The sequence below is a fragment of the Hyla sarda genome, chromosome 1 (assembly GCF_029499605.1).
Source record: "Hyla sarda isolate aHylSar1 chromosome 1, aHylSar1.hap1, whole genome shotgun sequence".
Taxonomy (NCBI): domain Eukaryota; kingdom Metazoa; phylum Chordata; class Amphibia; order Anura; family Hylidae; genus Hyla; species Hyla sarda.
In genome coordinates, this window is record NC_079189.1 from 354,719,579 (window position 1) to 354,738,124 (window position 18,546).

At 40.8% G+C, this 18,546-nt stretch overlaps 1 protein-coding gene across 42 annotated transcripts in view; it reads left to right on the forward strand.

Moving 5' to 3' along the window:
- Positions 1–18,546, forward strand: part of PTPRD (protein tyrosine phosphatase receptor type D) — a 1,959,121-nt gene that overhangs the window by 1,711,518 nt on the left and 229,057 nt on the right. For 24 of the 42 annotated variants that reach the window (XM_056521489.1, XM_056521518.1, XM_056521786.1 and 21 more), the window contains exons 11-12: positions 1,538–1,683; positions 5,930–6,071. In XM_056521489.1, the coding sequence (XP_056377464.1) occupies positions 1,538–1,683; positions 5,930–6,071 (288 nt within the window). Of the gene's footprint in view, positions 1–1,537; positions 1,687–5,929; positions 6,072–18,546 lie in introns of all 42 variants that reach the window. The other 18 variants (XM_056521458.1, XM_056521449.1, XM_056521479.1 and 15 more) reach the window with 1 other exon arrangement.

Consider the following 18,546-nt stretch of genomic DNA (forward strand, 5'->3'; position numbering starts at 1 on the left):
TAGGTGCAGTATAGTCCCCCACATTAGGCTCAGTATAGTCCCCCACATTAGGTGCAGTATAGTTCCCCCACATTAGGTGCTTTATAGTTCCCCCACATTAGGTTCAGTATAGTTCCCCCACATTAGGTGCAGTATAGTTCCCCACATTAGGTGCAGTATAGTTCCCCCACATTAGGTTGTAGTTCCCCCACATTAGGTGCAGTATAGCTCCCTCACATTAGGTGCAGTATAGTTGCCCCCACAGACATACAACCTTCAGCCATATACAGTGTATGGCTGGAGGCTGTATGCCTGTGTACTGCGCTACTTCAGTGCTCCGTCCACCGCTCCTCCGGTCTGGGGTCATTATCTACTGCTATGGCCTATAGGCCATAGAAGTAGGTCCCTGGACCAGAGGAGGCGGTGGTCGGAGCCCCGAAGCTAACGAAGCTACGTGCGCTACCTCCTGGCGGCCCCTGCGTTTTAACATGGGCTGCAGAAGGTAACCGGGACATCCTTGTGTCCCAAAAAGATCTTTCGGGACACAGGGATGTCCCGAATGTGACGGGGCCCCCTGCGGGCTGTTCAGTGGCAGATGGCCCCCCTGGATCCACCACTAAGCAGCCCGCAGGGAGCCCCCTGGGGATGGGGGCCTTGGGCAATTGCCCTGATTGCCCCGCCCTAACGCCGACCCTGCTTGTATCCCACCAAAACAATCTACTACTTTCGTTTTTGTTTTACAAGTCCTCACCTTATTTATACTTATGGATACCCAAAAAGGTCTTAGATGCAATTACCAAATAGAAGGAAGTCTAAAATACTACTTTTGTTCTTCTTTATTATACCCTTATCAGGCCATATATTAACTTGGAGATTTTGTCTGTAAGAGAATTGGAGGATTGACTTATGTGGTCCATCTTTATGAGTATAGACTGGAAATCTGAAATCATGAAACAAATCGTTGCCAGACTTACCATATACAGGCAATCTTCATATATACAACTTTACACTGAAGTTTGTACTGAGAAACCAAATAGATTACTCTGTAGACACTTCTAACAGCTGAAAGCAGAGAATAACAGTCAACCCTACCAGCACATGAGCATTTTTTTAATCCTTTATTTTATTGCTGCATTTTTTTCTTCTGACTGTGATGTGACCGCATTACTTTAGTGAGCTTACAGTATGTCATGCTTCATGAATTACTAGGGACACATGTCAAGTTAATACTTCACACTGTAGTCTCTTTCCTTCAATTCACAACATGAAAACGGTAGGGGAACAGTCTCCTGACTAATTGCCTTATGACGGGAAGTCATCTGGCCGTGGAAATCGCAGGGATTTGTTATTGTTTTTTGTAAAATGGGACAAGCGGAAAATTAACCCCCCCCCCAAAAAAAAAATAAATAAAAAATTAATAGGTTGATCATTTTACCAACTTAGCGTAACAAAGTTTCAGAAATGCAGTAGGTTGTAGAAACCTTGTCTTCATGTGTTTTGCCATATTTTTCACAATGTTCATGTTTATGTCCTAATATTATCACTCTTTTTTTTCTAGCTCCACCAAGGTTTACAAGAAGCCCTGTTGATCAAACAGGAGTGTCAGGGGGAGTTGCCTCTTTTATTTGTCAAGCTACGGGAGACCCCAGACCGAAAATAGTTTGGAATAAAAAGGGAAAGAAAGTCAGCAACCAGAGATTTGAGGTATTAAGTCCATTGTTCTGTTCCTCCGACAAAGATTACACATGCATGGAGTTGTGGTGGTGTTACCCATATACACAGTTCATGATATAAGACTTTCCACAGTACAGCTCCCTGGAAGTCCTACTGCAGTTACAGTAGAGAGCTACTTACCTACTTAATAAGTTCTTAAGAAGACCATCTAGTTAATCCAAATGTCTGACACATAGCTTTTATCCCATCTCTATTGATATTTGGTTACACAATACTTCCAAGAAAGTCTCATATGCATGTTGATGTGTGCCATACTATGTTCTTTTTTTGAAAAAAAAAATTTTAAGCATTTATTTAAAGTTTTGCAATTTAATTAACAAACACCACCCGAGGTGGAACAAAGTAAAACATAAACAGCAAACTCCGAATGTCCCAGAGACCAATTTCAGTACACAGCCTAGAAGCACAATATGCAGTAATGGAGCTTCAACAAAACAGGAGGGTGCATCTGAGACCCAACCGGAGGTAGCCCTACACAGACAGACACAGTCACTCACACGCAAACATGCTTCCCGGTAAGTAGAAGGTTAAGGGGGAGTGAATCAGGTTCAGGTTGTATAAATATGAGACTGAGGGGCATAAATCAAGCTTAGGGGGCTGGGAGCCTAGTGTTTACACCTTATTGTGCAATAAAGTTCCCAGACATCTGATTGTTTTGTGAAAAGTAGAGGTACTTAACCACACAGAGTAAAACCTCTTTCACCTCACAGAGTTTTCTGTTTCACAGTATATTTTATTATAGAATGATTTACAAAAAACAATTTGTCCTGCAAGAAACAAGCCCTCAAAGGTCTCTGTAGATGGAAAAATAATTGGCTCTCAGAAAGAGAGAAGGAAAAAAAATGAAAATGCAAAAATGTAAATTTCCTGGGTTGTTAAGGGGTTAAATGACTATATGAAATAAATATTTAATGTTTGTTTGTTTAGAGTGGGCCATTTATATGGATACACCTTAATAAAATGGGAATGGTTGGTGATATTAACTTCCTGTTTGTCTCACATTAGTATATGTGAGGGGGGAAACATTTCAAGAGGGGTGGTGACCATGGTGGCCATTTTGAAGTCGGCCATTTTGAATCCAACTTTTGTTTTTTCAATAGGATGAGGGTCATGTGACACATCAAACTTATTGGGAATTTCACAAGAAAAACAATGATGTGTTTGGTTTTAACGTAACTTTATTCTTTCATGAGCTATTTACAAGTTTCTGACCACTTATAAAATGTGTTCAATGTGTTACCCATTGTGTTGCATTGTCAATGCAACCCTCTTCTCCCACTCTTCACACACTGATAGCAACACCGCAGGAGAAATGCTAGCACAGGCTTCCAGTATCCGTTTCAGGTCCTGCACATCTCGTATCTTCACAGCATAGACAATTGCCTTCAGATGACCCAAAAGATAAAAGTCTAAGGGGGTCAGATTGAGAGACCTTGGGGGCCATTCAACTGGCCCACGACGACCAATCCACTTTCCAGGAAACTTTTCATCTAGGAATGCTCGGACCTGGCACGTTCCCTGAGTTTTTCCAGCAAGATGGTGCACCACCACATTATGGGTGTCAGGTCCGAGCATTCCTAAATGGCCGCCATGGTCACCACCCATCTTGAAAAGTTTCCCCCCTCACATATATTAATGTGCCACAAACAGGAAGTTAATATCACCATCCATTCCCATTTTATTAAGGTGTATCCATATAAATGGCCCACCCTGTATTTATATATAATATGTATATGTAGCCAAATTATGATGAATTACTGTTTAATTTACATTTTGCCTCACCTTTCATTAGCAATTGGAACTTAAAGGGGTACTCTGCCCCTAGACATCTTATCCTCTATCCAAAGGTAGGGGATAAGATGTCTGATCGTGGGGTCCCGCTGCTGGAGACACCTGCAATCTCTCCCGCAGCACCCCTTGTTCTTCAGCTGCACGGAGTGAAGATCGTTCCTTGGCTGATGATGGGCGATACAGGGGCCGGAGTATTGTGACATCACTGGCCAGCCCCCTTGTGACGTCACGCCCCTCCCCCTCAATGCAAGTAAATGGGAGGGGGTGTTGTGGCAGCCACGAGACATCATGATACTCCGGCCCCTGTATTGCCTGTCATCAGCCACGGAGCGATCTTCCCCAACTGATTTTAAATTGTTTTCACATATGCATCCTAGTTCCGCATAAGCATGGTGCTCTGTATGAAACCCTGTTCTTGTAGTCATAAACTGTAATCAATTGATGTAAACTGTCCTCTATACTAGAGTTTACAAGCAATGGGTCAAACACATGTTTCTGTTAAGGACCACATATCCACAACAAGTGATGTCGACCCAACAGGTGGCTGTCACTACTATGTGGGAGGACAGGTGGCAAGTAAGAGAAAAGAATGTAAAGTGGTGGCACTAATCAATCATTGTCACCCTGACCTAAAAATAGTCCATGGTGGTCAAAGATAAATCACCACCACAGCCTTCTGTTAAACACAATTATTATACTCTGGTATTTCCTTGGTGTACATTATATATCCATTGCCTGGGGAATGCAAGTCTTTTATCAGCTTAAACGTGTATAAACACTTTGCTCTCATAGAGTTTACTACAAGTAGTCAAACACTGATTCCAAATTCCCAACATAAATGTTTTATGGTACTATTTCATTTACATAGAGATTGCCACATGTCCCCCTGCCATTACTATACTACTAGATTTAGTCATTTAAACCTAGACCATATTCCATGACATATGCCACTATCAGGTATGTGTATTCCTAATCATGCCACATAAAGGAACCCAACACAATAGAACTGCCAGTATATTTAACTATTAAAGCAACTATTTATTTGGAATTTGGAAATTTGAAAAGCATTAAGAAATAGATAGGGATGTGGAGTTTTATAATGTAGAAATGTGCCCTAACCTCTGTGGTAGAAGAAAATGCATTGTGGAAAGATAAAGGGAAAAAAACTTTCCTCTTATGAAAATAATTATTATTATGGCATTCTGTTTCCTCTTCAATGGGAACACACAGGAAGCATTGTATATAACAGCAACCTCTATATAACTCTTCCTCAGGCAATAAAACAATGCACTTAGTACAAAAGAATGGTACAACATACAATTGCACTTCATATTATCCTTTTCTTTTTATGGTTCAGTCCACACTGTCTTCATGGTTTTTGTTTAACAGGGGCCATGACAGATCTGTTACAATGCACTTTGCATTTCATTGACTTATTATAGGACTCTTTGGACTAGCTTTGCTTTGCTAGTCTGAAAATGATAGAGCAAGGGAGAACTAATGTAAATGTGACCCGAGCCTTATATTGTTTTGGTGAGATGTAAAACTTTTGCAAATGTGTTTAGATATATACAAGAATAGAATAAAATGAACTAAAGTAATATGCAAAGTAAAAAACAACCTCCTCAGATAAAGGAAGAAGAAGAATTCTTAATAAAAACATTTGGCACCAGGTGTGTATTGATGTCATATATGCTGAAACATGTACCCTGGGGTGCTAAACGGGCTGATCAGAAAAATATATTGATATTGCATCAACATCTGGGTTTGGATCTTATGTACTGTAAATTTAAAGGGTACCTCTCATCAAATAAACTTTTGATATATTTTAGATTAATGAATGTTGAATAACTTTCCAATAGCATGTTAATGAAAAATATGCTTCTTTCTATTGTATTTTTCCCAATCAGTCCTGTCAGCAAGCATTTCTGACTCATGCTGGAGTCCTAAACACTCAGAGCTGCCAGCCTGCTTTGTTCACAGCCAAACAGGCTGTGAACAAAGCAGGCTGGCAGCTCTGAGTGTTCTCCTTTGTGAACAAAGCAGACTGGCAGCTCATAGTGTTTAGGACTCCAGCATGAGTCTGAAATGCTTGCTGCCAGGACTGGTAGGGAGACCCCTAGTGCTCATTTCTTCAAAGTGGAAAATTAAATAGAAAGAAGCATATTTTTTTATAACATGCAATTGTGAAGTTATTCTGCATACATTAATCTATAATATATCAAAAGTTTTTTGATGAGAGGTACCCTTTAACAATCTAACTGCATATGTAACCACTCCTACATACACTTTTCTCCCAGATTATTGTTGTGTCTTGTAAAAAACCATGTTCAAAGTAGTGACTAATAATATAATGACAACAATTATTGCTAGAGTGACCGATAGAGCCAACAACAACTGTGACAGCTTTCCTTTCCTTCCACAGGTAATAGAATTTGATGATGGATCTGGTTCCGTTCTAAGAATACAACCTTTAAGAACACCAAGAGATGACGCAATATATGAATGTGTTGCATCCAACAGTGTTGGAGAAGTCAGTGTGACCACCAGGCTCATAGTATTACGGGGTAAGAATTATAAGAACTTATTTATTTTGTCAGTATCCTGCTGGTTGTACAACGTGCTTGAAATTTCTTACATTTAAAGGAAAACACATGATCTTCCTCCAAATAACACCAGTATATGGAGCATCTACTCCATTCTTAGTGTAGTGACCATGTTTAGCTGTAGTAACCTAACACAGCAATTACACAAAGAATTGAGATGTCTGCCTCCGGTTCTTTTCTCTGTATACATGCCAGTGCTTGCAACATAGCGAAATGGCTGATCGGGGGGGGGGGGGGGAGGCCGAGAGGGGCATAGTGTGTCGTGCTACATTGGGCTATATAAATAAATATATATGTGTGCGTAGTGGTATCCTATACTTGGAGTTCAGTGAAGCCTGTATGAAAAAGCAAATGTTATAAGGATCAACCTTAAAGTGTTACTGTTGTTAGAAATACCTTTTTCCATTTGATACTTTCTTAAAAACTAAGAATTTTCTTTATCTCCTTCTTTAAAACATTTGATTGCTAAAGATGTGCAAAAAAGGGTTTAAAAAATGGCCACTAGAGGTCTCTGTCTTTTTAATTTTGCATACGAACCCTAAAAATCCAATCTTTTTGGTCCATCAAAAAAAATGACCAAAATATCTGAGAGGAGCGGGAGAGATATGTGGTTATTTCCATTCTCTGCCTAAGAGCACAGACAAGATCAAGACAGCTTGCAGTCTTTAAAGGGGTACTCCGCTCCCCAGCATCCTGAACATTTAGTTCCTATCGCTGGATGCGTGCTTCTGTGATTGCCCCACCCCCTTGTGATGTCAAAGCCATCACAAGGGGGCGGGTTGACTACGGAAGCCCACACCCAGCATTCGGAACTAAATGTTCCGGACACTAGGGAGTGGAGTACCCTTTTAAGAAGAGAAGCATTCCCATGCACAGTGACAAGCAAGACAAGGTGCTAAACTATTATTTATATGCAAAATGGTTTCTATTTGGTCATTTTATAAACTTATTTTTTTGTGTATTTTCACCATATAGGTTCCACATGGCTGCTTTAGGGTTATAAAAAGCATGCATTTATGCAGAAAACTTTGCAAATGTGATTTACATTTTATAATTTTTTTTTCTTACTAATGAAGGTAATGCTATAAGACCAACTCAAAGTAGTTTACCTAGCATTGTAAATAGTGGTCAGAGAATCAGGCTGACTTTTACTTTATTTGTAATATATAGTGTGTGTATATTACTGCTTTTGTGTGGCCACATGAAACATTTATATAGCCTGACAAGAGCCTTAACACGGATAGATGTCTACTTTGATTCTGTGTGAAGAAAATAGAGAAACATCATTAAAGTGAAAAGTACAGTAATTCAGCCCCACATTTCATTTGTTGGCATTATAGAATTGTGTTAAAAGTCTTGTCAAATGACATTTCTTCTATGGTACTATAAGGTCTCTTATAAAGCTACATGCTGAAAAGGTACTATAAATGTAGTTCTTTATGGCACTGTGCTTTAGAAGCGCCTATCCTTCCACTGATGGCATTTTAAGTGTTAGGTCTTTAATCTGTGCATTTAGGGCCCCATTGACAATAATAGCAGTGATCAGTCATCAGTATAGCTCTTAGGAGTACATAATGCTATAATACTGAAGATAGCACTATTTATATAAAATACATGGCATCTGCAGAAGTGTTGTAGAATGCTCATTTTGTATGTGAGGATGATCATGGTACATTATTCCTCGAAATATATATATATATATATATATAAATATATTGTACTATTGTACAGGCTGAGGAACCAAAAGAAAGACCAAGCAAATTATAGGTATTAAAAGTACTGCTTGCATCTTTGTAGCATAAAATTCATTGTATAAAACGACTTAAGCAAATGGCAGCGTCACCAGTTTGTAACCTTTTGACCAGAATTTCCATGTTTATTACAGACCCATTTTTATTAATGCCGCTTTTCTGAAGATGAACGCTGTTCTGCCTGCTGTGAAAATAGCAGTTTGCCGTTTACGCTATAGAGTGATCTCCGTTGGGGAGCCAGGCTTCAAATATAGAGCGCAGCAGAATGACGATAACACAAAGGGGTTTTTCTTTCTCCCTGTTGTAAATTACTGCAATAAAGGAGTAATAATTTTGAAAATAGGAAACCTACCAGGTCTGAAGTGCTTTTACTTGAAATATTTCAGAAAGAAGGAATTCAGTTTTACAGTTTATTAAAGCAAAATGATTTAACAAACTTTTGCTTACTGAATAAATGTGCTAAAGTGTCACCATAATACAGGCAGCAGAATCCATCAGCATTCTCTGTTGTCAGCAAACAGGATTAGCGTGAAATGCCTGCACATGATATTACAATTCGGAGTGTGTTCTGTTGGTGTAAATTTGTAGAACAGATTAGTTTTGATAATATCCAGCATTTGATTTTACACCTTTTGATGAAATACAGATTCTAGCTTGCCTCCGTTTATCTTCATTTCAAGCTCATCTGTTGCCTTGGAATATTGGTTGTCATCCTTTATGAAATCCTTCCCTGTGTCTATATAGCACAGTCTGGTGGGGCAGTCCCATGTTGTTTAAATCTTTTTTGACTATATTTATTTTCTAAGACTAGAGCTCCTTTCCATGCATATATTGGTTTGGCACCCAATTTTGATATTTTGGTAATTTTTCTTAAATATTTTTTAGATTAAAAGATCATCATGATCACCAAAGGGATTAATCATTTACAATATATTGTGCTTGACCATGACATAGTTTTCTATTGGTGACCAATTTTGCTTCTTGGGGAATTACAGGGACAGAATGGGTTGAAGGAACAGCCACATAAATGGAAACTGACAGCAGGTTAGGGCATTTTAACCTGCTAATAGGGACAATATGCATTATAGTGCCTTTAAAATGGTTATCCATATATAGAATAACAGAGCAAATTTCTTCCAGAAGCAGCACGCCACCTCCGTTTGTGTCTGGTAGCACAGTTCAGTTTCATTAAAGGGGAACTCCGGTGGAAACAAGAGGAAAACAAATGTTTTCAAATCAACATGTGCCAGAAAGTTAAACAGATTTGTAAATTAGACAAAATTTGTAAAGATGGTGCAGCTCACAATTACGCACTGACCGAGGTGGATTGTGCAATACCTAGGTGTGCAAATAAAATTAAAAAAAGTGGAAAAAAAGAGAAAAGCCTGCACCTCAAGGACAATGGTATTTTATATAATTATTATAGAGTTGGGACCGTGCTTCAATTATAAAGAATAATAAAATGTATTAAAATACCAAATACATATAAATTCCCCTCACAGGGCAGCTACTGAGACAGCTACTAAGGAAGGGGTCGATCTAACTGTCTTGAGTACCCTGAACGCATCTAGCCCAGTGCCAAAAGACGCAGTGTGACCCCAATATAGATTCTGAGCCACCCTAGTCCCAGTATCATCACACTGGGAAGCGCTAACCAATTCTGGGAATCGCCATCTACAACCAAATCTACATACTGCATTTTGATCCCACCTGCCGGATCTCCTGCCGCTCCTGGACTCCCTGTATTTGCTCCCATCGCAGATCCTGACGTCAGACGCCCTTTCTACGAGAGAATACCACCAGTCTGTCTGCACAGACCCTCGGACCAACTGCACGGAAAACACTTGGTCCAACACCGTCTGGACCAGCCGATTGCAGCGCATGCAAGCAAATGCAGATTAGAAAATCCACTTATTCATCAAGCGAGAGGAGACAGCAAAATCCAACTGGTAATATAACTTCATTTTTGAACATCAGTAGCTTCTATATTTAAATATGGACATTTCCATTTAACGTTTGCAATACAATATATTGTTGGACTCAAAAATCAGCATTTTTCTGGACTATCAGACTATTAGCAGTGCTATTGGTCACACTGCTGGATTATTTGGCAATTTTTATTGAAAACTTTTGTTGAAAGTTCCTAATGAATTGCTATTGAATTTTATGCTATTCCTCCCACAAGGGTCCTGTGAGGGGAATTTAAATGTATTTGATATTTTAATAAAGTGTATTATTCTTTATAACTGAAGCACGGTCTCAGCAAACTCTATTATTATTATATAAAATACCATTGTCCTTGAGGTGTGGGCTTTTCTCTTTTTTCTACAGATTTGTAAATTACTTCTATTTCAAAATCTGAAGCCTTCCAGTACTTATTTGTTGCTGTATAATACAGAGAAATTTGTGAAATTCTTTCCAGTCTGACAACAGTGCTCTCTGCTGACACCTCTGTCAGGAACTGTCCAGAGCAGGAAAGGTTTTCTATGGGGACACGCACAGAGGTGTCAGCAGAGAGCACTGTTTTCAGGCTGGAAAGAACTTCACAAATTTATCTGAAGTATATCTCTAGTATACAGCTGCTGATGAGTACTAGAAGGGTTAAGATTTTTTTAATAGAAGTAATTAAAAAATTTATTTATGGCACCAGTTGTTTTGAAAACATTTATTTTCCACCAGAGTGCCCCTTTAAAGTAAATGTAACGAAGTTGAAATACTACACACAACCTGATAGAGGTGTACTGCTGTTTTTGGAAGAAATAAGCTCTGTTTTTTTTCTATTTTTAATAGGGTCCTTCAGAGTGCTTATTTGTTATATCAGTTTTATTGATATGAGGCTATTTGGTGTACTTGGGGCATTCCATTATGCCTTGGTGCACAAATACAGCTGCTCCCCTGCCCTCCCACTCATCTAACAACACTTTCTTTGCAGTGACCTTAAAGGGGTACTCCAGTGCTTACACATCTTATCCCCTATCTAAAGTATAGGGGATAAGATGCCTGATCGCGTGAGTCCCGCAGCTGGGGATGCCCGCGATCATGCACGCGGCTCCCCGTTTGCAATCAGTCCCTGGAGCGCGTTCGCTCGGGGTCTGATTACGGTCGACCGCAGGGTCAGCGGCGTGTGACGTCACGCCTCCGGCCCCGTGTGACATCACGCTCCGCCCCTCAATGCAAGCCTATGGGAGGGGGCGTGATAGCTGTCACGCCCCCTCCCGTGATGTCACACGGGAGCGGTGGCGTGACGTCACACGCCGCCGGCCCTGCGGTCGCCGGTAATCGGTCCCGGAGCGAACACGCTCCGGGGACTGATTACAAACGGGGTGCCGCTTGCATGATCGCGGGTGTCCCCAGCTGCGGGACTCCTGCGATCAGGCATCTTATCCCCTATCCTTTGGATAGGGGATAAGATGTGTAAGCACCGGAGTACCCCTTTAAATTACATCACTGCAGAGAAGGATGGCTCAGTATTCCTTAGGAGGTATTCTTAGGCAGCCTTATTGATGCATCGAAGAAACACCCCCAGTACATTGGATGGCCTCATTTGTATATCAATAAAACTGATATTTCAGATAAACGGTGCACTAGAGCGCCATTTATTAAAGGTACTATAAGGCTTATGGTAATGGCCCCTATTAGAGTCAGTAGGTTAGGATGCCCAAAACAATACGAGTGTCCATCCACTCATCTAACAACACTCTCTCTGGAGTCTTTCAGCAGGTTAGGATGCCCTGCAGTCAGATTCCCTTTAACACCAAACAGTGAAGATATAAGCTTCATTGCCTTCGTTTTTTTGGTCCTCACTAAAGCTGATACAGCAAATGCATGAAAAACCTAATAATCACATTAATTCCAGAGAGTACTAGAAACACTTATCTTTAATTTGATCTTGCATTATTATATAGGCTTGCTATAAGGTCAGCCAAAGGAAAGGACAGTCTCTAATGCAGAGAGATTTTATAGTGTTGCCCATTTTTTCCTTCCTAATCCTTGTTGGGGAGGAAAATAAATAAATAAATAAAGGAGGAAGCTTTTGACTTCATATCCCATCCCCATATCCCATCCTCATATCCCGTCCTCATATCCCTACCTCCTATCCCCTCCTCCTATACCGAGCTCCTATACCGTCCTCCTGCGTCCTCCTATCCCGTCCTCCTATCTCGACCTCCTATCCCGTCCACCTATCCCGACCTCCTATCCCGACCTCCTAACCCGTCCTCCTATCCCGTCCTTCTATCCCGTCCTCCTATCCCGTCCTCCTATCCCGAGCTCCTATCCCGTCCTCCTATCTCGACCTCCTATCCCGTCCTCCTATCCCGTCCACCTATCCCGTCCTCCTATCCCGTCCTCCTATCCGGTCCTCCTATCCCGACCTCCTATCCCGTCCTCCTATCCCGTCCTCCTATCCCGTCCACCTATCCCGCCCTCCTATCCCATCCACCTATCCGGTCCTCCTATCCCGACCTCCTATCCCGTCCTCCTATCTCGACCTTCTATCCCGTCCTCCTATCCCGTCCTCCTATTTAAAATAAATAAATAAATAAAGGAGGAAGCTTTTGACTTCATATCCCATCCCCATATCCCATCCTCATATCCCGTCCTCATATCCCTACCTCCTATCCCGTCCTCCTATCCCCTCCTCCTATCTCGACCTCCTATCCCGTCCTCCTATCCCGTCCACCTATCCCGTCCTCCTATCCCGTCCTCCTATCCCGTCCTCCTATCCCGACCTCCTATCCCGTCCTCCTATCCCATCCTCCTATCCGGTCCTCCTATCCCGTCCACCTAACCCGTCCTCCTATCCCATCCACCTATCCGGTCCTCCTATCCCGACCTCCTATCTCGTCCTCCTATCCTGTCCTCCTATCTCGACCTTCTATCCCGTCCTCCTATCCCGTCCTCCTATCCCGTCCTCCTATCCCGACCTCCTATCCCGTCCTCCTTCCTCATCCTATTTCGACCTCCTATCCCGTCCTCCTATCCCGACCCGTAATATGTGTACCAGGTATTGAAATATCTCCAGCCGTACGGAAGTTATGTTGGAACATACATTTCCCATTGATTTGCATGGGACTTTAAACAAAAACCCCGACCCTCGCAAATGGGGATAGTTAAGGGTTAAATTAACTATCCTGTATTTTAAGTGGACATATAAGTAAAATGTGACCAGGTATTATCGAAATATCTGCAGCCATTTGGAATTTACGCAGTAACATATATTTCCCATAGACTTGTATGGGACTTTAAACAAAAACCCTGACCCTGGCAAATGGGGGTGAGTAAGGGTTAAATCACCTATCCTATGTTTGTTTAGACATAAAAGTAACATGTGTGCCAAGTTTCATGGTAATATCTTTAGCCGTTTGGACGTTATTGTGGAACATACACACATTGGGGGAGATTTATCAAAACCTGTCCAGAGGAACAGTTGCCCAGTTGCCCATAGTAACCAATCAGATCGTATATAGATTGAAACATTTCCTTATGCAGCATAGAATGGTTTTCATTATTATTTTAAAATTGGGCGCTTGCAAGGTGAGCAGGGCTTGCTGCTTGCTGGTGTAGATTTCTGAGGTTGCCCCTTGGGACATTCACTGCTTGAAAAATCCAATGTAATCCAGAGTACACTAGCTGGGGTTTACGTAAACTGGCGTCAGACTTTAGCCTTGCTAGATATGCACTTTGGTCAAAGAAGGGGTATACATGGCACCATATTCACAATAAAAATAATGAATGTTAACATGAACTGATGTTTAGGTAGACAACTCTTAAAAGACAGTGGAGGTATTACATTTTGTGTGGCCTTAGACTGCTGTTCGATGACATGCTGTTTAGTCACTGTAGGTGACTGCAGGTGAGGGCGAGGAAGATGCCATGTTTGCCATGTCACTAAAAAGGGAATAGTTTTGAGATAAAAGTAAACAACATAAAAGTTCTTCATCCATTAATTGGAAAAAGATTGTCTATTTAAATTAATACATTCAGTATAATTTAATGTATATAGGATGCACATCAAGAAAACATCAAGTTTGTATAGCCAAGCAAATATATGCTATTGCAAAAAAAAAAAAAACTAATAATGTCTCAGGAGCCACTTGACATTTTATTGAAGTGCATGAAAGAAGGTGGATTATTTCCATTTTATGGCTTAGAACATATCTTTAAACCAAAGAGAAGAGGGGATTGCTGGAGATATCATTGAAATAAAAAGGCTTTCCATTTTTTTTTACAAGGTTTCCTAAAAGTCTGAATTCTAATAGTGATCTGCTAGAGGTGGGTTTCTTTGTGCTGTGTGTCTAATAATGGACATCATATCACACAAAGACATGGCACTAGCATCTGCACTTAAAGGGTTACTGCGCTGGAAAATATTTTTTTTTAATCAACTGGTGCCAGAAAGTTAAACAGATTTGTAAATGACTTCTATTAAATAATCTTTATCCTTCCAGTACTTACTAGCAGCTGTATATTACAGAGAAAGTGCTTTTGTTTTTAGATTTCTTTTTTTTTTCTGTTCACAATGCTCTCTGCTGACACCTGTGTCTGTATCTGGAACTGTCCAGTTCGTGATACAGACAGAAATGTCAGCAGAGAGCACTGTCGTCAGAAAAAAATAAATATATCCAAAAACAAATTAACTTTCTCTGTAATATACAACTGGAAGGCTAAATATTTTTTAATAGAAGTAATTTACTTCTGTTTAAATCTGTTTAACTTTCTGGCACCAATTGCTTAAAAAAATGATTTCTACCGAAGTACTCCTTTAATGTGCAAGGGGGAGATTGATCAAATCCTGTGCAGAGGAATAGTGACGCAATTTCTCATAGTAACCAATCAGATCGCTTCTTTTATTTTTTTTCAGAGGCCTTTTTAATAATTAAAGAAGCAATGTAATTGGTTGCTCTGGGTGACTGGTGAACTTTTTCTTTACACATGTTTTGATAAATCTCCCCCTATATCTTGCTTGGCTATTCACGCATAGCAGAAGGGAAACATAAAAACATATCCAGGGTACTCAACTATTGTAAGTAAGACATATTGCTAGAAATCCGAGAAGAAGCACATAGTGCCGCTCACCGATTAATGAATAATAACAATATTAGGCTGTCACTGACATGCTCCCTGGACCTCCTCTGTTGCTCTCCTTGTGCCTGGATTCATTTTGTAAAGATGGATGTTTAATGAGCAATATTTAGAAAATTTTCAGAAGGGCTGCATTTTTCTATGATTTACCCTTAGATGCTTATCTCAAAAGAGACAGAGGACAGGGCAGCTGAAAAGCCACACTTTGTTAACCATGTTTTCTTTAAAAAGAGTAGTCATTTTTACAGAACAACAGGTGTAGACACGCTGTGCCTCAGAATTTGTTTTGGCTTTGGGCCACACCCGGGAGTCAAGTTAACCCTTTATCCTGTTCCTTGATGCAGAAGCTGCTCTTCTGCTGCTATAAAGCACCAAGTCCCTTCATGATTATAGTCTGTGTCGATAGCGGCTGGCCCAGTGGACCAGATCATGATACCAGTGGGTCTGGCAGACGAGCGTAGTCAGCAGTCCTACACAGGAGATTCAGAACAGTACCCATGAATGAGGCAGAGACATAGTCAAATACAGACAGATGGTCGAGGCAGGTAGGACAGGCTCAGCTCAGCAATCCAAGTCAGCAAAAGAAGAGACAGTATGGTACAGGAGGGACCAGGCAGAATTGGAAACCTGGAGACAGGTAGTAATGAGTAAGAATACTAGGAATAACAGTATCATAACAGTTGACCTTCGCTATGTGATTGTCACGTGGAGAAGGGATATGTACAGACCACCCACAGCAACTGATGGAGGTATAGTCAGGTCTGAAAGCCAAAAGTCAAAGGTACACAGGAAGTTAGTGCGAAAAGACTAAACACAGGCAAGGATTGAACAGAGTAGCTGGGTATTTATATCCACCTAAGAAGGGCATGGACACTAAGGCTAGATCCATTCATTACAGTTACACAAAAAAAAACACAATATTGGTCAGGTACAGGATTCTTGTTGGAACCGCACATTGATAGATGGTGCTAGCTTAAAATTAGTGTGCACAATGGCCCTTTCAGAGGTTGCAAGTGCATGAGCGCTCCAACTATGAGTGGAGTGGGAAGTTACCAGAACTTAGTGGTTGGAAGAAGCTGACGTCAGACAGTGACAGGATAGCCTCCTGGCAGCGTAACAGCACAGCCAGCAGAGAGCAGAGCATGGGGGTGGGTAGGAATGACTGTATGCCAGAGGTACAGTCAGGGTACATTTTTATCCCCAGACAGCCCCTTTGATGTATAATACTAACTAGAGATTTTCTTTAATGGCTTAAAGAAGTACTCTAGTGCAGTAAAATGTATCCCCTGTCCAAAAGATAGGGGATAAGTTGTATATTGCGGGGGTCCAACCGCTGGGAACCTTCCCCCTACACGAAGAGATGGCTGACACGCCCCCTCTATGTATCTCTATGGGAGAGCCGATGTAACCGAATACCGTATCTTCGGCTCTCCCATAGAGATACATGGAGGAGCGTGTCATTCGTTGATTTGTGCGGGGGTCGACATGCCCCCTTCCTGGGGACTACCACGGTGCAGTGCAGGAGACCCAGCAGTCGCACCCCCAGTGATCTAAGGTATCCCCTATCCTTTGAATAGGGGATATGTTTACTGCACTGGAGTACTCCTTTAAAGGGTAACTCTCATTAAAACTAATTTTTGCTATTGCACTCCTTATGGTGAATAAAACATATTTCTAATATACTTTGTTAAAAAAATGAAGTTTTCTATGTTTATTTGTGCTTAAAAAAGCTCAAGAGCAAATTCCCCCCCATTTCATTCACAGACTTTGGACGAAGCCCAAACACAGGACGTGCAGCCTGGAGTGCTGAGGGTGTGTGTCCAGCCTCATCCAATCATAGCTCCTCTCACACTTAACTGCCATACGCTGTTGGTTGGACACACATCCCTCAGCACTCCCGGCTGCACTTCCTGTGTTTGGGCTTCGGTTCCAAGTCTGTGTATGAGATGGGGGAAAGTGTGCTCTTGAGCTTTTTTAAGCACAAATAAAACATAGAAAACTTCATTTTTTTTAAACAAAGTATATTAGAAATAGTTTTTATTTACCATAAGGAGTACAATAGCAAAAATGAGTTTTAATGAGAGTGCCCATTTAAGCTACAGATAGCAACAGGCTCTTTGCACTTTATAAATCTATATATATATGGGTTGATATACAAGATTAGGAATACTGCTAGTTATAAAGACCCAGTTGGGACGCTTGTTTAGAGATGCAGTTTTACAGTTATTAAATTATTAATCACCATATTACAGTAATTACAACATCCCAGAACCACCACATATGATTGTTTCTGTTTAGTGAGCAGTTATTGTTGTATTATGGTGTTAATCATAACAGCTCTTACTATTGTTACATAGTAGACTTGTTAGAGACACTTTGGTAAATTGAAATGTCTGATAAATGAATGCCATAAAACGGACATTTCTAGTAAGATTCTGCCAATGTGCCTTAACCTCTGCGTCCTACAGGGAAAAGATTAATTCAGTCCTTTTGGCCATCAAATTATTGGCTTCTTAAGTAAAGTTGTTAATAGGTTTAAATGAGCTCATTGTGCAACTTATTAGTGCTTCAATTAAACAAAAAGAGTGAGCATGCTGTGTAATTGCTTGAAATCCATCCATCAAATTTCTATGCAGAATAATATTCCTGAAGCATCCCCAATTTATGTGCTTGCACACTATGTCACTTTGGCATGAGATGTTGGGTAATTACCATAACCCGCATCCTCTGCAATTACCTCCTCCCATGAGAGACTATCATGGGTATTAAGCAGTGCCTTAACCTCTTCACTACCGTGATCAATGCCAGTAAAATCCTACATGTTTAGCAAAACACGTAATTGATCTATTCAGTATACAGACCAGGTTTAGCAGACCAGGTTTGATAGAAAGATTGCGGGGGTCCCCAGCGGGGCACATGTGGGGAGATCTATTTGGTACTGTATATGGCTCCTGCTGCTGTCTCAGGAACTGCAATGTGGTATTCAAGAGATACCATGTGCCAGTCAAGGACATACTGTGAGGGTGATCTCAGATAATGAAATATACCATCTTTATCACCTCAACAACACAGGGCGTACATATACACTCTGGTTTGCAGTCTGGTGTATGAAGCTTCATACTCGGTGAGTAGCGGCTGCTGTGATTAACTGTTAGTTTCTCGCAATAACTCTTCAGATGCCCCGATCAAAGTTGATTGCAACATCTTAAATCTAAACAAAACATGTGCCGGCTAGCTCAGGGGGCTGATTAAAACAACTATCACAGCGTTATTACAGGGTCCCACTCTCACCTGCCTTTGTGCCGTCTGCTTGTCATTCTGCTTCTCCAGGCTACTTTGGCAGGCTGGAAAAACAGAGTGGCAATAACACTGTTCTATGCTATGGCATAGCATTGAAGAGTGATTACAATTGAAAGATTGCATGTAGGAGTCCCCATGGGGGCCAAAAAATTGTGGAAAAGAAATAAGTTTTATAAAGGTGGGTACGCCTTTCCCCTACTCAAATCTTTCCTATTTTTCAAATAAAATTATGTAAACAAAAATAAAATGGTTAACTCCTTAAGGACTCAGCGTTTTTCCATTTTTGCATTTTCTGTTTTCAT